Raw genomic sequence first — 21,300 nt, 5'->3', positions numbered from 1 at the left:
ACTCTGGGGACAGCACAAAAAGCCCTACTCATGGGCCATGGGTGGGAGGGGAGGCTGAGCAGTTGTGATGTAACGTTTTGATAGCCCTGACTCAAGTCATGGCCATTGAAGCCTGAATCAGGCTCCCTTCTTGTCCTACCAGAGATGCATCTCTTTGGCTCTGGGGCAAGATACTTTTTGGTGTGACTCAGGAGCACGTAGGATGTCTGACTTGGAGACTGTGGGTAGGTCATGAACCTAGATTCATGTCCTGTTTGCTCGTGACCCACTGACCAGGAACAATCCTTTCCATCCATTTGCTTTTCTGAAACAGCCAGTAGTGGAATGAACTAAGCACTTGTTAAGCACTTACTATGTGCCAGGCACCTTCCTGAGCACTGGGGGTTGGTAGGACAGTGATCGAACAACCTTTGTGTTCAAGGAGATGGCAGTTTTATGGAGGCAACAGTATGTGCATATATAGTGATATACAAAACATACAGAGTAAAGATGAGGTCCTTTTGGAGAGGATGCTGTAGTAGAGTGGGGTTTGAGGGCAGTCATTAGAAAGGGCCTCAAGTCAGAAAGTTGAACTGAACCTTGATGCAAAGTAGGTCTTCTGAGAGGCAGAGATGAGGGGAAGTCTTTTCAGGAGTGGGAGAAGAGATAGGAGGTAGAATTGTATTGTATGAAGAATCTCTAGAAGAATCCAGTTTGCATGTGAAGGGAAATAATGTATCATGAGGTTAGAATAAGCAGCTTGGGGCCAGGCATTTGACCCCAGAGGTAATTAATGGGGAGCCTCTGGAGTTGATTGAATAAAGAAGAGACACCATCAGACCTGTGCTTTAGGAAAATCACTTTGGCAGCTGTGTGGAGGATGGAATGAAAAAGGGAGAGACTTGAGGCTGGGGAGATCAACCAGGAAGCTACTGATTTAGTCAAGGCAAGAAGTGATGAGGACCTGGGGATCAGATGAATAGAGAGAAAGGGACAAATAGGATCAAAATGGTGAAGGAAGAATTGACCACACTTGGTGACTGAGTTGGATTTAAGGATGAGAGAGAGGGAGGGGTTGAGGATGACCCTGTGGCTTCAGAGAGCAAGGTACTTAGAGCTGAGGAAGGAGATTGCTGTGCAGATTGAAGCCCATCATGTAACCATCTTGGCAAGAGTGTGCCCAGGTCCTTTTCATGGCCATCCACTATCACCCGTGCTGTACCAGAGGTGGCAGAATCCTGGTGGCAAGATGCAGGATGCTCTGCATGGCCCCCTAGAAGAGAGCAGGAGGGATCTGGGAGCACTAATAATTCCTTAGAGCAGCCTGGCTCTTTAGGTATATAGCTCCTGCAAAATTTTTTCCCTCTAGTACTCCCACAGTAAGAAAACAAAGGGACTGGAGACAATTGGTGCCAATTTCATGGAAGAGTTAACATCTGGGAGAAGAATTATGGTTCTAAATGTCCCTTTGTCCACTGTCCTCCCCCCCCACTCCCTTTTCTTGCTGAGGCGCCAACAACAGGCTTCTCTGGAGTGTCCACCCAGAGGCCCCGCCTGTGTTTCCTTGGCACCATTTGTAATATTGACATGTCACTCAGAAGCAAGGGGAAGTGCACGCTTCCTGCCAAGCTACAGGGCAGGCATAGGAAGAAATGATTGACTTTCAACAAAGGCTTCTGGGCACTTTCATTTTCTAAAGTCAGCAGCAGGAGTGGGTCCTCTCCTTTGAGAGGTTGACCATTAACCTAGTACTTGCCCAGTGTGGGGCCTCTCCAAATTTGGGTACTGCTGTCCCTTCCAGACCTAGGAAACCTATGTCTCACTTCCAAGTGAAAACTACCAACAACCCCAGACATATGGGAGGTCTGGTAAAAGAGGCTTCCTAACGCTTCATGGGCTGCATGGGCCTTGGTATCACCTTGGAAGACCAAATGCTCATTCAGCAAATATTTTATCATGTGTCTGCTCTGTGGAAGTCACTGCGCTTTAATGCTTAGAGGATACAAAAATACAAATGCTGATAGCTTGCTTTTCTAGAGACAAAACTTGAAGGGCTATAAAGACCTTTCCTCCGAAGAACTCCAGGAGGTTGATCAGTCAATCAACAAGCATTTATTATACCCTTACTATGCGCCAAGCTGAGCACTTGTACATTTGCAATAACTTTTATAATTCACAATGTAAAAATAATACAAGAAGTAATTAAGAGAAATTTAATTGAGGGGGAAGTGAAACCCTGCCCTGCAAACCTCAAGGAGATAGACCCTTAGACCCCTGGAAGCCCCTGATCACTGCTGGGAGGTATGAATACTGTTCCCATTTTGCAAATGAGGAAACTGAGGCTCAGAGTGGTAGAATAACTTACCCACACAGTTAATGTCACAATACCTGCCTTTTAAGTGCTTAAAAGCTAGTAGGGGAGATAAAACCTATAGAAAGTAACCATAATATCAATTGTAATATAAATGCATAGAAAAGCAGGTACAAAAATCTTTGAGAAATACAAGGAAGCTGAGTTTGGCTGTTGTCTAATTGAGTCACACTTTTCATGACTCTGTGGACCATCTTGTCCATGGGGTTTTTTTGGCAAAGATACTGGAGTGGTTTCCCATTTCCTTCTCTAGAGGAGTAGAGGCTAAGTGACTTTCCCAGGGTCATAACAGTTCATAAGTGTCTGAAGTCAAATTTGAACTCATGTCTTCCTGACTCTATCCGCTCTATCACTGAGCTACTTAGCTGCCTCTAGTTTGTCTGCTGAGAGGACTATTCATGGAGCAGGTGGCATCTATGCTCAGAACCATAACTCACAATTTTGGTGCCCAGGGCAATGAAATCAAGTCAAGTCCACAAAAATTCATTAAGTGCTTACTACGTGCTAGGCACTAAACTTAGCTGAGAAAAAACATCAGCAGATAGTTCCTGCCTTCAAGGAACTTATATTCAGTGGATAGAGCACCGGTGCAGGAGTCAGGAGGACCTGAGTTCAAATCTCATCTTAGACACTTGACACTCACTAGCTGTGTGACCTTGGACAAGTCACTTAACCCCAATTGCCTCATCCTGTGTCATCTCCAGTCATCCTGATGAATATCTGGTCACTGGATTCAGCTGGCTCTGGAGGAGAAGTGAGGCTGGTGACCTGCACAGCCCTCCCTCACTCACTCAAAGTCAAGTGCAAGTCTTGTTATTATTTCTCTGATGGCACGGTCTTCTTCGCCAATGAAGGATGAATACACACACATAATAATTCTAATCATGAAAGACAACACATAAAAGTAAGCTGGGGTGGGGGAGGAAGGAACTCATGAAAGTATCCAGTAAGGGACCCATGGGAGACATTATAGAGAAAATCCAGAGTGCAGCCCAGAGAACAACAAGGCTGGCCTGGTTGGCCTCCTTATATGAAGGTTCTGAGAGGATTCATTCAATCAGAGGAGAGGCAGTAGGCACCTAGGGTACTTCCAATGTGTGGATTCCAGGGCTTAGAGAGCTTCCAGGATGAAGTGGTATCTGGGGCATTAGTAGAGAAAATCTGGAGTATAGCTTGGTAAGAAATGAAGAGCCATGGCAAACCCCTCAAATACCCTTTGTAGTTCATGATGTGAAAGCAATACAAGAAATAATTAAGAGAAATTTAATTGAGAGGGAAGGGAAACCCTGAAATACGGTTTCTTTCCCATCCCCCACAGTCTCCATGGAGGAGACCCTTGGACACCTAAAAGCCACTGACCGCAGTTGGGAGGGCTCTTCAGCCAGGAAAATAGGGCAGGACTGGGGGCCTTATCTGGGGTGTGGCTGGAGTAGGGTGGCACAAAGGGAGAGAGGTAGGACTTTTGGTTTCTTCCTATTTTAAGTAATTATTGTGACTAAGTAGGTGTTAAGCTCAGCAGATTCTAGCTATGAAAAGACTGGGAGGGCTATCAAATATGCAAATGTAACAAATTTTGAAACTGTATAATCTTTTCTGTTTGATCTTTTCACATTATTTGCACACCATACATTCCTATGTTCTGATGGTAAAGGCCAGATCTGACTTTGTGGAGAGATAAGGACTATGACAAGAGGCAGATCAGATTGTAGAGGAGTGCTTTCCAAATACCAAAAGACTAGAAAAAGTTAGGAAAGTAAATTACAGCCAGATTGTAGAGGGGCTTGAATGATCTGGGTTGGATTCCATTCCGTAGTCAATGAAGAATCATCAAAGGTTTGGGGTGAACTGATTCACATCCTTGAGAAGTCAGGTCTGGGAGTCACATCATTTCATCTACTTGGGAACATGGCTACGGATACAATTAAAAGATGTTATCGGATATTGATGTTTCAAATGTAGCCTTGAAAACTACTCCCTAAAGGTCTCATTTCAGGCTTTGTCCCGGAACTTATTTACCATCAGATTTCCTTGTGCTCAGACTGAGCTTTCCAGATGTTATTCTTCCTGATTCACATGTGGATTAAGCGTAACCCCAGTCTGACTGGGGTCAGGACAGTCTAAATATAATTCTTTTATAGATGTGAATATTTAAAAAGCATGACTTGGAGAGGGGGAGAGGGTGGGCTCTGAGTGTGTGGGAACCTAGGAGAAGATGAGAATCTTTGGATGGTGGGTAGCACTGGGGGCACTGAAGTTGTAAATTCAGGAAGTATCCATCAAACCAACATTTGCTATGCACAGAAGCCTGTGCTGTGAACTAGGGAAGAAGCAAAAGTTTAAATAAAATGTCTCTGCTTTCCTGAAATTCAGTTTAGCATGCAAAAAAAAAGTAATTTTTTTTAACGTGGAATAATACAACGATACACATATGAGAACAGAACTCCGAGGAGGAAAGAGGGAAATAATGTCACAGAAAGGTTCGTGAAAGTAGGAGGCCATGGATAGGATGAGTAAGCTTTCCAGAGGTAGAAGCAGAGAAGGGTGTTCTTGGTATAAGATCACAGACTAAGCTAGAGGCACGTTAAGAGACCATCTCATTGAACTCCTTCATTTAACAGGTGAGGAAACTTAAGTCACAGAGTGGTCGAATGACTTGCCCAATGCTGCCTAGGTAGTGAAGTACCCAAGTTCCAAGATTGGAACCCAGTTCCTGCAATCCCAAATCTAGTTCATTTTCCATTGTACAGTCCTGCTTCAAAGGAATCAAATACTTTGAGTAAAGTCACAAAAGCAGGAAATTTGAGATGTCTTCTTTGGGTTTTTTTAAAGAAGAATTGTAGATTCAGAAAAATAGAAAAGCTTCCGAGAAAAAGGCAATTCAGAGAAGTTGCTGGGGGCCATTCTGTCTAGAGAAGAAAGAGATTAGGGAAGTTGTGTAGGCAGGAACCCGGGAAGGAAGGCGCTGAGTCAGGCAGGGTTTGGGTAACTGTAAGAACACTTTGGACTTGAGAATAAGGAGTGTTATCTGGGGACGTCCATGAAGGACTTTGCTTCCTAAGTGAGCAAGGGAAAATTGGACGTAGGCATTTAAAGGAAGGATGAACTAGGGAAGAAGCAACCACAACAGCGAAGTGTTTCACAAGCCAGATCTGTCTATGACCCCTGCTAATCTGAGTAATGTTTGACTGAGGACATGTAACTTAGCAAATTTTTGTAAACAAGCGTCCAGCTCTGTGGAATTTGGGAGTGGCAGGTGCAGTCCCTCTGATTGTTTGGGATGCAGTTCAAAGAATGCCTGGGTATTAGAGCACTGGGGTGGGGTGGAGGGGTGGACAGCTAGGTGGGAGCCAAGTGGACAAACCGGTGAAGAATCACAGATTCATAGAATCTGTGAATGAGAGTTACCAAACAAGTCTAAACCCCAGAGGCCATCTGGTCCACATGAAACTTGGACCAGAATCCCCTTTTTATTTTTCAATGCTTGCCTTTTTCTACACAACTTACAGGGAGGAAAAACACACTGTCTACTGTCAACACCACTTCTGGGCAGCTCTGATGTCCCAGTCTTCCCCTTTTCTTTTCTCATTTCCATCCATATCCCCAGCAGCTAGCCCTAGTTAGCTGGGTAATATTTTAGAGTTTCGGTTTAAGACTCCATAAATCTCTTTTATTTTCTCTCTGGCTTGGCAGGATTTAGGAAGAGTGCCTGGGACAGAGTGTGAGAAGGAACGTGATGCCATCTTGTGGCCAATGGTGGGATAGTCCCATGACAATTCCTTTTCATTCCCAAACTTCAAGTTGAGGGGGACACGGGTTTGGAGCCTGGATTGTCTTTTGCAATCATAGGAAGTTTGAGAAGAGACAAGGGGGAAGGAAGAAAGATGAGCTCTGTCTTGGACATGTTGAGCGTGAGATGCCAATGGAGATATCCAATCTGAGGTGATTCCAGACTGGAGCTCAGGGGAGAAGTTGTGGTTGGTTGTAAAGATCTGGAAATCATGTTCATAGAGATCATTCCTGAACCCATGGCATCTGATGAGATCACCAAGTGAGATCATTTCCTTATACAGAGTTGTGCTGGATCCGGCTCGAGTCAGCTTCAAGAATTCATTGTTAAGTTTTGATTGTGAGCATTTACTCAGAAATGGGTAGTGGTACAAGTTAGGGCTTGATTTATTCCTTTGTTGATTGCCTAGACTTAAGAAAGTGTTAATAAGAAAGATTAATTATTCATCATTGCTCTATAAACATTGCTTGAATTCGGCAGGATTCTAATAGAAGGCTAGGGGAATGAAGTCATCACCCGACCCAAAGCCTGATGATTGGAGGTTAATAACAGCCGTTTACATAGCGCTTTAAGGTTTACAAAATGCTTTATATCCATTATCTCATTTGAACCTTGAAATACCCCTGAATGAGTGTCTCTCCCCCTCTCCTCGCCAGGGGGATTGTTAGGGGGAAGGGAAAGTTGGGCCAGACTCCCTTCTCTTCCCTCAAATTCCTTCACTTTGTGTTCTTTTCTTTTTTTGCCACAACTCAACTTTCATCATATATAAAGTGGGAATGAAAATAACACCCATCTCAAAGGGTTATCATGAGGATTGAATCAGCACATGTCAAAGCACTTTGCAAACCTTAAAACACCATGCAAATGTTAGCTGTGTTATCATTATTCTGTACTCACCTTATTTCCTCTTCATCTTTTTTGGGGGAAGTTAGGAAGCAGGTCAAGCTTCCTTCTTCCTTCGGAGACTCTCTCTGGGTTTAGGCTAGAGAGAACCCATGGCATAAGGGATGGGGCTGGCACATTTGGAGGTAGCCCTCAGGTAACTGTGAGTGGGTCCCTTTTTTTCTTAGGACAGGATTTCCTGCTAATTCGAGATTTTATAACTTGCATGTCCCTTTCCAAACTCTACCCAGAAAAGAATTTACATTGGAGGTCCCCAAACTTTTCCCTGCCCTGTCCTTCTATTATCAAATTTAAATGTAGTCACACCAAAGACTTTTTTGAGTCAGTGGGCTCCTGAAGATAACTAGAATTACTCTGGCATGATACACGATAGGGCCAGCTAGGTGGCTCAGTGGATAGAGCTCCAGACCTGTTGCATGTTGAAGCAAGTCGCTCAGTCTTTTTAATGGTAAAAAGAGAAAGTTGAGGCTCTTCTCAGCAATGCAAGGTTCTAAGACAGCTCCAAAGGGCTCATGATGGAAAATGCCATCCACATTCACAGAAAGAATTAAAAGTCTGAGTGCAGATCAAAGGAGACTATTTGATCTCTCTCTTTTGTTTTATTTCTTCTTTCTCATGGTTCATTCCATTGCTTATAAGTCTTCTTCACAACGTGACTACTGTGAAAATATGTTTAATAGAATATATATGGAGAGCCTATATCAGATTGCATGCTGTCTTGGGGAAGAGGGAGAGGAAGGAGGGGGAGAAAATTTTAAAGTCAAAATCATGTGGGACTGAATGTTGTAAACTAAAAATAAATAAATTTTAAAAAGACAGTGAGAAGGTTGAACCAGACGGTCTCTTGGATTTCTTCCAGTTCTTACATTTTCTGATTTTAAGGATGTCCTAAAAACTTCTCTTGGTATAGCTAAGTGGCTCAGTGGGTAAAGTGCTGGATCTGGAGTTAGGAAGACTCATCTTCCTGAGTTCAAATCTGGCCTCAGATCCTTGTCAACTATGTGACTCCAGGCACTTCACTTCACTCTGTTTATTTCGGTTTCCTCATCTGTAAAATGAGCTGGAGAAAAACATGGGAAACCACTCCAGTATCTGCCAAGAAAACCCCAAACAGAGTCATGAAGAATTGAACATGAATGAACAACAATACACAATGTCCTAGGAAGTGGATTCCTTAGGACAGTGGACAAAGAGGTCTTTATAGGAACAATGCCTGAAGATGCTAGGAGTAGTTTGAGAGCAGGACCTGTGGACTGTCCATTTCTTTGGCCTCCACAGCTCTAGCCTTGAAGACCAGGAAATATAGTCATCTTAGAAAGCAAAAAATAAAAAAAAAAAAGGCTACATGTGTCTCCTCATTGCATCCAGATATGTAAAAACATGCTTATTTAGCTCCCTAGAAATAGGGAAATTAGAAAAAGGGGAGGATTGGGTGAGGTGTAAGATAATGAGTTCTGTTTGGCATATGTTAGATTTATGATGCCTATGGGAGATCTAACTGGAGATGTTCAGAAGAGAGACTAAGGCTGGATGTATAGATATGGGATTTATTTTCATAGAGATAACAGGATCTGATAAGATCATGAACAAAGAGAGTACCAGAGATAGGAGAGAAGTGGGCCCAGAAAAGGCCCCAGGGGGACACTTACCCATAGTGTTGTGAGGGACTCGTATAATAATCTAGCAAAACAGACTGAGAAGAAACAGTTGTATAGGTAGGGGAAAAAAATAAAGTGCCGTGGAAATGTGGGGAGGATTTCCAATGCTGTCAAGGAAGAAGAGGAATGAAAAGAGCTCATTTTCACTGGTAACCTTATCAATTATAAGGATTACTGGTAATCTTAAGCAATTCAATTGAGTAATGAGGACAAAGGCCAGATTGAAAGAGGGTGAAAAGTGAGTGAGAAGAAAGTGGAAACAATACATGAAGATAGATTTTTCTAGGAGTTTGGTATGAAAGGGAAAGAGATATATGGGACAGTAGCTGGAGAGAATGGTACGGTCAAATTTTCACATTACACAAAGCTGAGAGGGCTAGTTAATACACCTAGTGATGGAGTTAGCAGCTAAAAAGATCTTGACAGCCTATAATATTAAAACTAATAAGATGAAATTCAACAGGATCAAGTCTTGCGTGTGAGTTCAAAAAGTCAACATTGCCAGTTCAGCACAAAAGAGATATGGTTAGACAAGAGTTTGTCAAAAGAGGATCTTGGGGTTTTACTGGCCTCATACTCAACAGGAATGATACAGCACCCAAAACAGCTGATGCAATATGGACTTCATTAAGAGAGTCTAAGTGATGGTCCCTCTTTACTCTGCCCTGGTCAGACTACATCTGGAGTACTAGAATCAGTTCTAGATACCAAGGTTTAAGGACATTAATAAACCTGAGTGTCCAAATGAGCACAATTAGTACAGCAAATGGTTTTGGGGCCTTGCATATGAGAATTGGTTGAAGAAACTGAGGATATTTAGGCTGGATAAGAAAAGACAAAGTGGAGATCAGGGCAGAGAAGTGAGGGACACAATCATTTTGTGCAAACACTTGAAAGGTTGTCATCTGTAAGAGATTAGACTTGTTTTTGTTTGGCCTAAGAGTGTAGAGCCAAGAGTAGTGCTTGGAATTTGTGAAGAGACAAATTTAGACTAGATGTCAGGAAAAAATTCCCAGTAGTTCAAAATGTTCTAAAGCGAAATGTACTGCCTTCACAAGGTGATGTGTTCCCTATCATTGAAGGTCTTGAAGCAAAAGTTAAAGGTCTACTTCTTAGAAATGTCATCATGGGGACTCCTTTGAGGTATAGGTTGGAATGGATGGCTGCTGAGGTCTCTTTCAGTTCTCAGATTCTGAATTTGTGTGATCCCTCAATCCCAGTTCCACATCCCTGGATAATCTCCCCTTTGACAGACCATCCTACTGGCATCTGATGCTCAGCTTCTTCAAAATAGAGCTCATTATCTTCCACCCTAAACCCACTCCTCTTCCAAATGGCCCTATTTGTATAGAGGGCACACTGTCATTATCTTTTCCTCTGTAGCTCTAATGCCTTCAAATATGTCTAGGTCTTCCCTCTCATTTAAAAAACAAAACAAAACAACCTTTCCTTAACTTTATCATCTATTCCCCCTTTAGCTAGCCTCTTCATATCCAAACTTCCAGAAGGTGATTGAAATGTCACCTCCATTTACTCATCTCCTACTCACTTCTCAATCTCTTGCATTTTGGCTTTGAACCTCCCCACTAAATTGGAATTATTGTTTTCAGTTCAAAAGCCCTTTATAACTTTCTCCTTCTATTTGCCCTTTCTACAGTTTTTAACTGTTTAACTCTTTCCCTCCTCCTTGGTTTCTTTGAAGTGGTCCACTCTTGATTCTTGGTTCTCATCTTAACTCTCTGCCTACTCCTTCTCATTCTCCTTTGGTAGGACATCATTTCATCTCCTGACAACTAAACATGGCTGTCTCCCAAGGCTGTCTCCTGGGCTCTCTTCAATTTTCCTAGACATTCATTAACTATCCTTTTCATAATAAGTCCTAACACTTTTGCCAAAATCAAAGTCAAGCTCACTGTCCTATAGTTTATAGCCTCTATTGTTTGTTCCTTTTTGAAAATTAGGATAGTCTTGAGAGGCAGAATTGAGATGGTAGAGGAAAAGCAGGGACTTCCCTGAGCTCTCTCCCAAAGTCCTCCAAATACCCATAAAGAATGACTCTCAATGAATTCTAGAGCTACAGAACTCACAACATGACAAAATGAAACAAATTCCCAGCCCAAGACAACCTAGAAAGTCAACAGGAAGGGACTTTTGCACCAGGCAAGGAGATGGAGCACAGTCTGTCATGGACCACACCGGCACAAATTGGCTGGAGCAGGCCTTAGGGGACTGAATCATTGGCAGTGGCAGCAGTTTCCAAACTTCTTAACCCACAAACACCAAAAAGGTCAGCAGGAAAACTCTGTGGTGAAAGAGGAGTGCACAGTCTGGCTGGGTCCAGCCCTAGCCTCAGGGTGGTGGGGGGGTGGGGTGGGGGTGGTGATAGCCCACAACAGTGCAGAGGAGCTACAGCAGCAGAAGCTGCTTCCAGAGCTCTGGGTCCACAGATGGTGGGGAATCGAGTGTCTGATACAAAATCCTTGAAACCTAGGACAGTACACCCACCCCCACTGGAAGCAGAGTCCTGCCTTGACAAAGAGTTAGAAAGTCAAGTGTTTGGCTAGGAAGATGCATAAACATCACAAAAGAACTAAGATTATAGAATCTTACTTTGACGACCAGGAAGGTCAGGGCATACAACCAGAGAAGGATAGAGAGTCAAAGCTCCTACACCAAAAGTATCCAAGAGGAATATGAATTGTTCTCAGACCATGGAAGAGTCAAAAAGTATTTTGAAAATCAAGAGAAGTAGAGGAAAATTGGGAAGAGAAATGAGAGTGAAAAGCAAGTCAACAGCTTACTAAAGTAGATCCTCCCAGAAATACAGAAGAAAATAACACCTTAAAAAATAGACTAACCCAAATGGCAAAAAGTCCAAAAAGCCAATGAGGAGAAAAATATCTTAAAAAGAAGAATGGGCCAAATGGAAAAGGAGGTTCAAAAGCACAGTGAAGAAAGTAATTCCTTCAAAATTAGAATGCAGCAAATGGAAGCTAACGATTTTATGAGAAATCAAGATATTATAAAACAGAAACAAAAGAATGAAAAAATAGAAGACAATATGAAATATCTCATTGGGAAAACCACTGATCTAGAAAATAGATCCAGGAGAGATAATTTTAAAATTATTGGACTACCTGAAAGCCATGATAAAAAAATAGCCTAGATATCATCTTTCAAGAAATTATCAAGGAAAACTGCCCTGATGTTCTAGAACCAGAAGTTGAAAGAATTCACCCATTGTTTCTGGAAAGAGATCCTAAAAGTAAAATTCCTAAGAATATTGTAGCCAAATTCTAAAGTTCCCAAGTCAAGGAGAAATTATTGCAAGAAGCCAGAAAGAAACAATTTGAGTATTGTGGAAATACAATCAGGATAACACAAGATCTAGCAGCTTCTACATTAGGGAATGGAAGGGCTTGGAATACAATGTTCCAGAAGTCAAAGGAACTAGGATTAAAACCAAGAATCACCTAACCAGCAAAACTGAGTATAATACTTCAGGGGAAAAAATGGTCATTCAGTGAAATAGAGAACTTTTAAGCATTCTTGATAAAAAAAACCAGAGTTGAATAGAAAATTTGACTTCAAATACAAGAATCAAGAGAAGCATGAAAAGGTAAACAGGAAAGAGAAGTCATAAGAGACTTATTATAGTTGAACTGTTTACATTCCTACATGGAAAGATGATATTTGTAACTCATGAGACCTTTCTCAGTACTAAAGTAGTTGTAGGAAATAGATAGATAGATACATAGAAGGCACAGGGTGAATTGAATATGAAGGGATGATATCTAAAAAAATTAAGAGGTGAGAAAGGAATATATTGGGAGAAGGTGAAAGGGAGAGATAGGATAGGGTAAATTATCTCATATAAAAGGGGCAAGAAAAAGGTTTTACAATGGAGGGGAAGAGGAGGGAGGTGAGAAGGAATGAGTGAACCTTACTCTCACTGGATGTGGCTTAAGGAGGGAAAAACAGACACACTCAATTTGGGTATCTTACCCTACAGGATAGTAGGGGGAAAGGAGATGAGGTGGGCAAATGAAAGGGAGGGCAGATTGGGGAAGGGGGTAGTCAGAAGCAAATACTTTAGAAAAGGGACAGGGTCAAAGGAGAAAATAGAATAATTGGGGGGCGGGATAGGATGGGGGAAACATAGTTAGTCTTTCACCACATAACTATTATGGAGGTGTTTTGCATAACTACACATGTATAACCTGTACTGAATCGCTTGCTTTCTCAATGGGGGTGGGTGGGGAGGGAAAATGGGAGAGAATTTGGAACTCAGAGTTCTAAAAACAAATGCTAAAAAATTGTTCTTAGTGCAACTGGGAAATAAGATAAAGAGACAATGGGTCATAGGAATCTATCTTGCCCTTCATGAGAGTAAAGGGGAAGGGGATAAGAAGAGAGGATGGTAAAAGGGGAGGGCAGACTGGGAGAAAGGATAATCAGAATGCATGCCATCTCAGGGTGGGGGGGAGGGGAAAGATGGGGAGAAAATTCAGAACTCAAAATCTCATGGAAATGAATGTTGAAAACTAAAAATAAATAAATAAATTTAAATCTTAAAAAAGAAAAGAAATTTGGTGAATATTTCTCTTATGTTCTCTACAGTCTACAGCAGAGGAGGTCTCTAGGTCATATATGGTCTTCTGGTTCTTTTGGTGTGGTCTTTTGACTGAGTCCAAGTTTTACAGAACAACTCCTTTTATTAAGGGAATATGTTCTGTGAAGTATGGATTCATTCAAAGGGCCACACTTGAGGATCTAGAGGACTGCATGTGGCCTTGAGGCTGCAGGTCCCCCATCCCTGGTTCATAATCTTTTAAAAAGCATTGAGAGTAGCTTTGATCCTTAGAGCTATAGATCTGGAAGAAATCTTAGAATCATATGGTCCAATGTCCTCATTTATAGACTAGGAATCTGAGGAATGAATGTGCTGGTAAATCTTTAATGATCTTAAAAAAATGTGCCCTCAGCACACTCTTGAAGTCTGCATTATAAATATTTCCTCCATCACTTTCTTATGTCTCGGCAATCAACCATGTTTGCTGATTTCAATGTAAATGCTTACACTGAAAATTTAACAGTGGGTGATTTTGAGGTTCAAACTGGCTCTAGGACACCCTGAACTGAAATTCCAAAGACAGAGTGACTTGGCCAAGGTCATACAGCTTGAATTTTAGCCAATGTGACCTGTTTCCAAAGCTGATGTGTTTTCCTTCCCTTCTCTTTTCCCATGGCCAACATTACAGTAGCCTGTCATTGTTACTTGCCTGGATTCCAACAATAGTTTCCTATGGCTGTCCTCCCTGCATGTATTCTCTTTCCCTGCCAAACCATCTTTTGCGTATGGTGCAACTCCTAGACATTATCCTGATGTATAGATCTGGCAACGTCACCCTTCTTTTGGTGACTCCCAAGTAAAATTGACATTCCTTAACTTGGAAGTCAAGGTCAATCAATGAACCAACAAACCTATATTATGTGCCGGCTGTATGTCAAGAATTGCACTAGGTCCTAGGGGTACAAAGGCAACTGATCTCTGAAACAGTCTTTGCTTTCAGATAGCTTCCTTAGGAGACCACATTATATATATATGTATGTATGTATAAACAGATACAAAATCAATGTGTATAAAATAGATTCAAATTAAGTACAAGACAATTTAAAGGGAGAGACCCTGGCAGCTGGGGAGCAAGGGTTCAGAAAGGCCTCATTAGGAGGTAGGGTTTGAGCTGAGCTTTGAAGGAAGCTAGAGATTTTACAAGGTAGCAATGAGTAGGAACAAGTGACAGATTGAAAAAAATATAGAGGTGGGAGATGGAGCGTCACATGTATGGAACAGCAAGAAAGTTAGTTTGGTGTGAAGGGGATTAATGTATAATAAAGCTGAAAGATAGGTTGGAGATAGGTTGCAGAAAGACTTTAAATGCCAAAGGGAAAGGAGTTTGTATTTGATTCTGAACATAGTACAAAGCCATTGGGTTTATTAAGAGAAGCGACATGGTCAGACTTGTGCTTTAACAGATGTGTGAAGAAACGATTTGACAAGCTGGAGGAAGGAAACAGAAGAGGAGATGATTGCAATCATCCTGTTAGAGGTGATGAAAGTCTGACATAAAGACATGACTGCATGAGTGGAGAAGAGGGAAATGTGAGAAATGTTATGGATGTGAAATCAATAACACTTGGTGACTGATGGAATGTGCAGGGCAAGGGAACAATCAGGAGTTAAGAGTGATTCCAAGATTGTGAATATTAGTTATTGGAAAAATGGTGGCATCTTTGACGCTGAGTGATGGGAGATAATGAATTCTGTTTTGGCCATGTTGAGTTTGAGATATCTTTTGGGCTATCCATTTTGAAATGTCCAATAACCAGTGGGTGGTTTCCCTTAGCACCTGGACCTTTCTCACTACCCTGCTTTTCATCTTCTTTTAGATGTTACCTCTCCATTAGAGTGTAATCTCCATGAGGATTCTTATGCATTTATCATGTATTGTAAACTCTTTGAAGGTAGTGATCATATCTCATCCAATCGTATTTCCCCAGTATCTGGCACAGGGCTCTGCACATAGTAAGCATTTTGTTCATGTTTGTTGAACAGAAATTCTCTTGCAAAGTCAGCATAAAGCCAGGGATCCTCCTTGATAATCACATGTTTGTCCCTTGTTCCTCAAATCTAGACTATGCCCAGTTTCACACTTCCTTTGAATTCCTGGTGGGGTTTCAAATACACAACAATCCTTACAACAAACTCAGCTGCTTTCCTTTCCCTAAGTCTTCCCTCCTCCCCTTTGGTCTTCAGAGATTATTCTGGGTCCAATACTTCCTCTTGATTATCTCACTTCCTGAAATACCACCAGAGTGGAGCTTATCTTGATGGAGCTTGGAGAGAAGTCTAAGGTTAGCAGTAAACAAGGAATTTGAGACTCTCAGTTTGGGGCATCAACAGCAGTAGCTTTGGAGAGACACACTCAGAAGACTGCAGTCCACAAAGAACCTTCCATCAAGACGTCTAGGATCTTAGTGGTGATGCAATTCTCAGAGGTTATATGGCTTTGCTCTTCAGTGGACACTCTGTAAGGGGTCAGGGTGTCTCCAAGAGTACTCTCCACCAGCAAGGAAAAGAAATGGGTGAATTTTGAGTCTTGACAACTGCTGATCTTGGGCTTCTGGGGAGGTCTTCTATAGAACTGATATCTTAGAGCCAACCTCAGTGCCTCCACGTGGTTGCTTGCCTGCACCTTCTACTTATCTCCCAAATGGAAAAAAAAATGCATGGAAACAACACAACTCTGACACTTGGGAGCATAGCATATATCACTGTAGAGATTGTTATTGGACTTTGTGCCATTGTAGGCAATGTGCTCGTCATCTGGGTGGTAAAGTTGAACCCAGGCCTGCAGAATACCACCTTCTATTTCATTGTCTCTCTGGCCCTGGCTGACATCGCTGTGGGTGTGCTGGTCATGCCTCTTGCCATTGTGATTAGCTTGGGTCTCACCACTCACTTCTATAACTGCCTTTTTATGACCTGTCTGCTCTTGGTCTTTACCCATGCCTCCATTATGTCCTTGCTGGCCATTGCTGTGGACCGATACCTGAGGGTCAAGCTCACGATCAGGTAACTTACCTGCCTGTACTGTGGAGTTAGGGAAGAGAATGGGGATTTGGGAGAGTGAGGTTGCTATGGGGAGTGAGGGTGGCTTGTGCAAAGCTCTGCTCTGGGACTATATATAGGAAATGCGGTATGGTGGCTAGTACACTGGCTTTAGAGAAGGAAGATTCAAATCTTGCCTTTGAAATGTACTACCTGTGACCTCGGGCAAGTCACTTAACCTCTCTGAGTCACAGTTTCTTTCTCTAAACAATGAGAGGGCTGTTGTAGATGGCCTTTGAGGTCCTTTGCTTTCCAAATCTATGAATCCCAGTTTGGGAGAAAAGATTCCAAATGACATTGGAGGGAATGGAGGGAACAGAGAACTAGAACCTTTGTTCCCCACATTTATAATTTTGCTGTCTAAGCATAACTAAACTGAAGCTCTCTGTGTCCCCCATCCCCACTCCCAACCCTGCACTTTGCCATCTCGATGTCTGCCCAACCTACTTCCTCTCCCCACTTCGGGGGCAGAGGGCTGTTCTTTTGTCTCAGCTCCGTTCTCACAGGTTAATTGGCTCCCCAGTCAATGTATCTTCTAATCAAAAGCATTTGATTCACATGAAATTTTCTTTAAGTGACAGAAATCTATTTGCTCAGGTCAATGGTAAAGAGACAAAAAGGTAAGGGGATGCTCATTGATCTCCTGCCGTAAAGATGCACGTTTTCCTCCTTTCAATTCCCCAACTGGTTAAGCGGGCTCACAAGAAGTTTTCTATTTGCTCTGTGCTTTGAAAACATGTCCTCCAAACCAGATTTTTTTCCAAGTGGTTTAGATACTGATTAGTTGGCAAAAAGAACAGAATTCCAAGTGGAAAAGTCAAACTTCCTCAAGAGATTGTTGTCTTCTCTCTCTCTCTCTCTCTCTCTCTCTCTCTCTGTCTCTCTCTCTCTCTCTCTCTCTCTCTCTCTCTCTCTCTCTCTGTCTCTCTCTCTCTCTGTCTCTCTGTCTATTTCTCTGTCTCTGTCTCTCTCTGTCTCTCTGTCTCTCTCTCCCTCCCTCTCTGTCTCTCCCTCTTTTTTAAAGTGTTATTGATTTCTTTGATTTTGATTTTGCATTTATTGCTGAATATACTCCTACTCCTTTGTCTCGCAAGTTTTCCTAGAAATAAAGATTTTTTTTAAAAAGAGCTCAGCAAAACTAGGTGAAATATAGATTACCTCTTACATCATATATGATATTTCCTACCCATCTTGGTTTCCCACTGCACAAATGAGAGGAGTGCATTTTCTTATCTACTGCCTTGGGACAAGCTTGATCATTATAATTATGTAATAGCTGCCTTGGTCAGTCTTTCATTTACAGTCTTGTACTCATTTGTCCTGTTGTTTTCTTGGTTATGTTTGCTTTACTAGGCACCAGTTACTATGTCTTCTGACATTTTCTAAATTGATCACATTTGTCCTTCCTCACAGCACAGTAATATTTCATTACATTCAGGTACCGCAGCATGTTTGACTAATTCCCCAAATGATGCAGCCCTGCTGTTCTACATCCTTCTTTCTTACTGTCCTAACCTGACCACAGTCTTTAGAAGATAGGCAATGGGAGAGGCTATTGCCTAGCCCCTGTCAGTCTTCTCCCTTCTAGAAATTCATTCCTCTCACCAAAGATAGCAGAGGAAAGTTCTTGGAGAAAATATCATCGTGAATGTTGAAGATTCTTGGAATGGAGTCAAAAGATTTGAGATCAAATCAAACCTCCTCCTGTTATAGATGAGGAAATGGAAATCGACACAAGTGATTAACTATCAGAGCCAGGATTCGAGTCCAGGCCTTCTGGCTATAGGTCCCATGGTGCAAATGTTCTTGTAAAGTCATTGGCCTGGTTCCCTATTCATCCCAAATATGACTCTTGCCTTAAGGAAATACCCCAAAAAGGTTTGCAAACTTATATTAAAAACTACCCTTTTATTCAAGCATGGAAACCACAGTGCTTGGCCTCCTTTTACTCCTGGCTCTCCTTATCTCCTCTGCTTTCCAGTCTCTAGGAATTTCTGCCTTAAAACTATCAGTTCTTTCCCCTCCCAACAGATACAAGAGAGTGATCACTCAGAGAATCATATGGATGGCCCTGGGGTTCTGCTGGCTGGTGTCTGTCCTGGTCGGGCTCGTCCCCATGTTTGGCTGGAACGAGAGGCTGAGCCTAGGGGCTGCTGGGAATGACAGCTTTCTCCCGTGCCGCTTCCGCTCAGTTATGAGGATGGACTACATGGTCTATTTCAGCTTTTTCACCTGGATCCTCGTCCCGTTGGTCATCATGTGTGCCATCTATATGGACATCTTCTATGTCATCCGGAACAAACTCAGACAGAACTTCTCTGGCTCTAAAGAGACAGGTGCATTTTATGGGAGGGAATTCAAGACAGCCAAATCCTTGCTTCTGATTCTCTTCTTGTTTGCCATATCCTGGCTGCCTCTGTCCATCATCAACTGCGTTTCTTACTTCTTCCCTAATGCCTATATACCCGAGGAGTTGCTCTGCTTGGGCATCCTGCTGTCTCATGCCAACTCCATGATGAATCCCATTGTGTATGCTTGCAAAATAAAAAAGTTCAAGGAAACCTACTTCCTGATCCTCAAATCCTACATCCTACACATACCTTCTGACTCCTTGAGCAATGAGAAAAGTTCAGAATAGAAATCCTGGGAATGGCACTTGCCAGTCCCCTTGATCTCATCACTTCCTTCACTGGAGACTGATTTAGTTCATCACCTCATTAACTGGATCTGCACATCCCCCTCTGCCTTGGCTCTGTAGAGGACTGGACTCCAGATGGCAGCTATTAGAATGCTCAGCCACCCATACTCTGCCCTACTCTGAGCTTAGGGGGAAGTCTGAGCAATAAGTATCAGAGATTGCTCCATTTCTTTACCTCTAAAACCAGAACTCCAAGACTCAGAAGGTGATAAACGTGTTGGACGATAATTGAGTTCTGTCCCGTTGTATCCACCCTCCTCCTAACAAAGGACCTGTTCTTAATACCTGCTGGGAAGGATGGGTGGGAAGTAGGCTGGACAGAATGATAGTTCCAACTTCTGAGTTAACTTGTGGGCATACTTGGTCAAATAAAAGATGATATCTAAATGAGTGGTACAGCTACTTGCTTGGGGAAGGGTTGCTTGAGACATGGCAGCGCAGCTGGCTGCAGTTGGCCCAAGGCTAGCTTAAACTAGCCTTTTAGTTCTGCAGAAGAGAGAGAGAGAGAGAGAGAGAGAGAGAGAGAGAGAGAGAGAGAGAGAGAGAGAGAGAGAGAGAGAGAGAGAGGCATGCTTCTTTTCCTGTTCCCAACAACATCTGGATCCTCATTCCTGGGCTAAAAGGAGAACATTTCGATCTCCTGAGCCATTCCCCTATATTCCAAAGTATAGAATGGAGCCTCTGTACTGCAGGGTCCTGAACCTTCTCCCCAACCCCACACCTGTCGCATGGTTTCACTTCTCATCTCATGGAGGGAGCTTAGGCAACAGGAGAGTAGGCAGCCCTGTCACTGCTACCCCACACCCCAGGCTCAGCAACAGTGAGTACAGTTAAGTTTTAAAAAGAAGCATCAATCTGACCTCACACATTTACTAGCTTACTAGAGTTGGAAACAATTGAAACAACAATCCCATCTTCAGAGTGTGTGTGTGTGTGTGTGTGTGTGTGTGTGTGTGTGTGTTACAGACAGGTTGATAGGTTGTCACAAAGTTGATGCTTTGTGGCTATAATGGAAAGCCCAGGATTAAGAGTCAGAAAACCCTGAGCTTGAGAGCTGGCTCTGCGCCTTGGTACCCGTGTGAATTCAGGCAAGTTCCCTGTAGTCTTAAAATCCTGAGATCCTCTTGTGGCTTCAGTCTCAGCATCTGTAAAATGAGGGCAGTGGACTAGATGACTCTAAAATCCTGGGATCCTTTTGCCCCATTGAAGAATGAGAAGAATGGGGCAGAGGATGGTAGTCTTCTGCTGAAGTCTGTCAAGATCACATGGTTTATAGCTAAAAAAGATCTCAGGGGTCACGTAGTCCAATCTCCCCCCCACCCCCATTTTACAGATGTGGAGACTGAGGCGCTGGAAGGTAAAGGACTTGCTTAAGGTCACACGAATTGTATCATGGATGGGATTTGACTCCAGTCAGTGCTTCTTCTCTGTACCATGAATAAATTTTCACTTTCATTTTAAAATTATTACTTTATTAATAAAAGAAACCAAAGATTAAATAAAACAGAGAATTGGTTCTTTAGAAACCAATTCAATAAGTGTGAAAATTGTACAAGGGACTTTAAATACAAAGACAAAAAAAGGGAGACTCTTACATTCTACTTAAAAAGCAAAAATCCTGAAAACAGACCTTGCTCATCAATATTTAGCCATAAATTTATTTTAATCCTAATCTTATTCCCAGACCACCATTAGCATTGTAACTCACTCTCTATCCTCATTTTGTATAACAAACTCTCGGCTGTTTATCTGTCCTGGTTTCTCTCTAGCCAATCAAAGGGGGATTGTTTACCGCCTGTGAACTTCATAGTTGTTCAGTCAATTTTTAGTTGTGTCTGACTTTTTATGACCCCCATTTGGGATTTTCTTGGTAAAAATAACTGGAGTGGTTTACCACTTCCTCCTTCAGTTCATTTTACAGATGAGGAAACTGAAGCAAACAGGGTGAAGTGACTTGCCCAGGGTCACTCAGCTTGTATGTGACTCAGGAAGATGAGTCTTCCTGACTCTAGACCCAGCACTCTGCACTATGGCACCACCTAGTGCCTGTCCTATGAACTTCCTTTCAGCTCAAATGGTCCATGCCTCCCCTCTTTAGTTCCCTAGGAAGTTGTAAAACTGTCTGGAAAGCATTAAGGAAACAGACCCCCCCTCCCCCAAATCTTTGTGCTTCTTCAACATGGAATAGTGGGATAGGAAGTCTAAAGGGCTGGATTTGAACCCCAGTCCGAT

At 42.4% G+C, this 21,300-nt stretch overlaps 2 protein-coding genes across 3 annotated transcripts in view; both read left to right on the top strand.

Moving 5' to 3' along the window:
- Positions 1-21,300, top strand: part of LOC140527421 (transmembrane domain-containing protein TMIGD3-like) — a 72,898-nt gene that overhangs the window by 35,266 nt on the left and 16,332 nt on the right. The window lies entirely within an intron of this gene.
- ADORA3 (adenosine A3 receptor) lies at positions 15,371-19,455 on the top strand. Its single transcript, XM_072644338.1, has 2 exons — positions 15,371-16,334; positions 18,402-19,455. The coding sequence occupies exons 1-2, from the start codon at positions 15,973-15,975 to the stop codon at positions 19,006-19,008; spliced, it is 969 nt and encodes a 322-aa protein (XP_072500439.1). The 5' UTR covers positions 15,371-15,972; the 3' UTR covers positions 19,009-19,455.

This window comes from Notamacropus eugenii, chromosome 2 (genome assembly GCF_028372415.1).
Source record: "Notamacropus eugenii isolate mMacEug1 chromosome 2, mMacEug1.pri_v2, whole genome shotgun sequence".
NCBI classification, from domain to species: Eukaryota; Metazoa; Chordata; class Mammalia; order Diprotodontia; family Macropodidae; genus Notamacropus; species Notamacropus eugenii.
The sequence above is the reverse complement of the archived record's forward strand: the minus strand, read 5'-3'. Positions and strand labels throughout refer to the sequence as shown.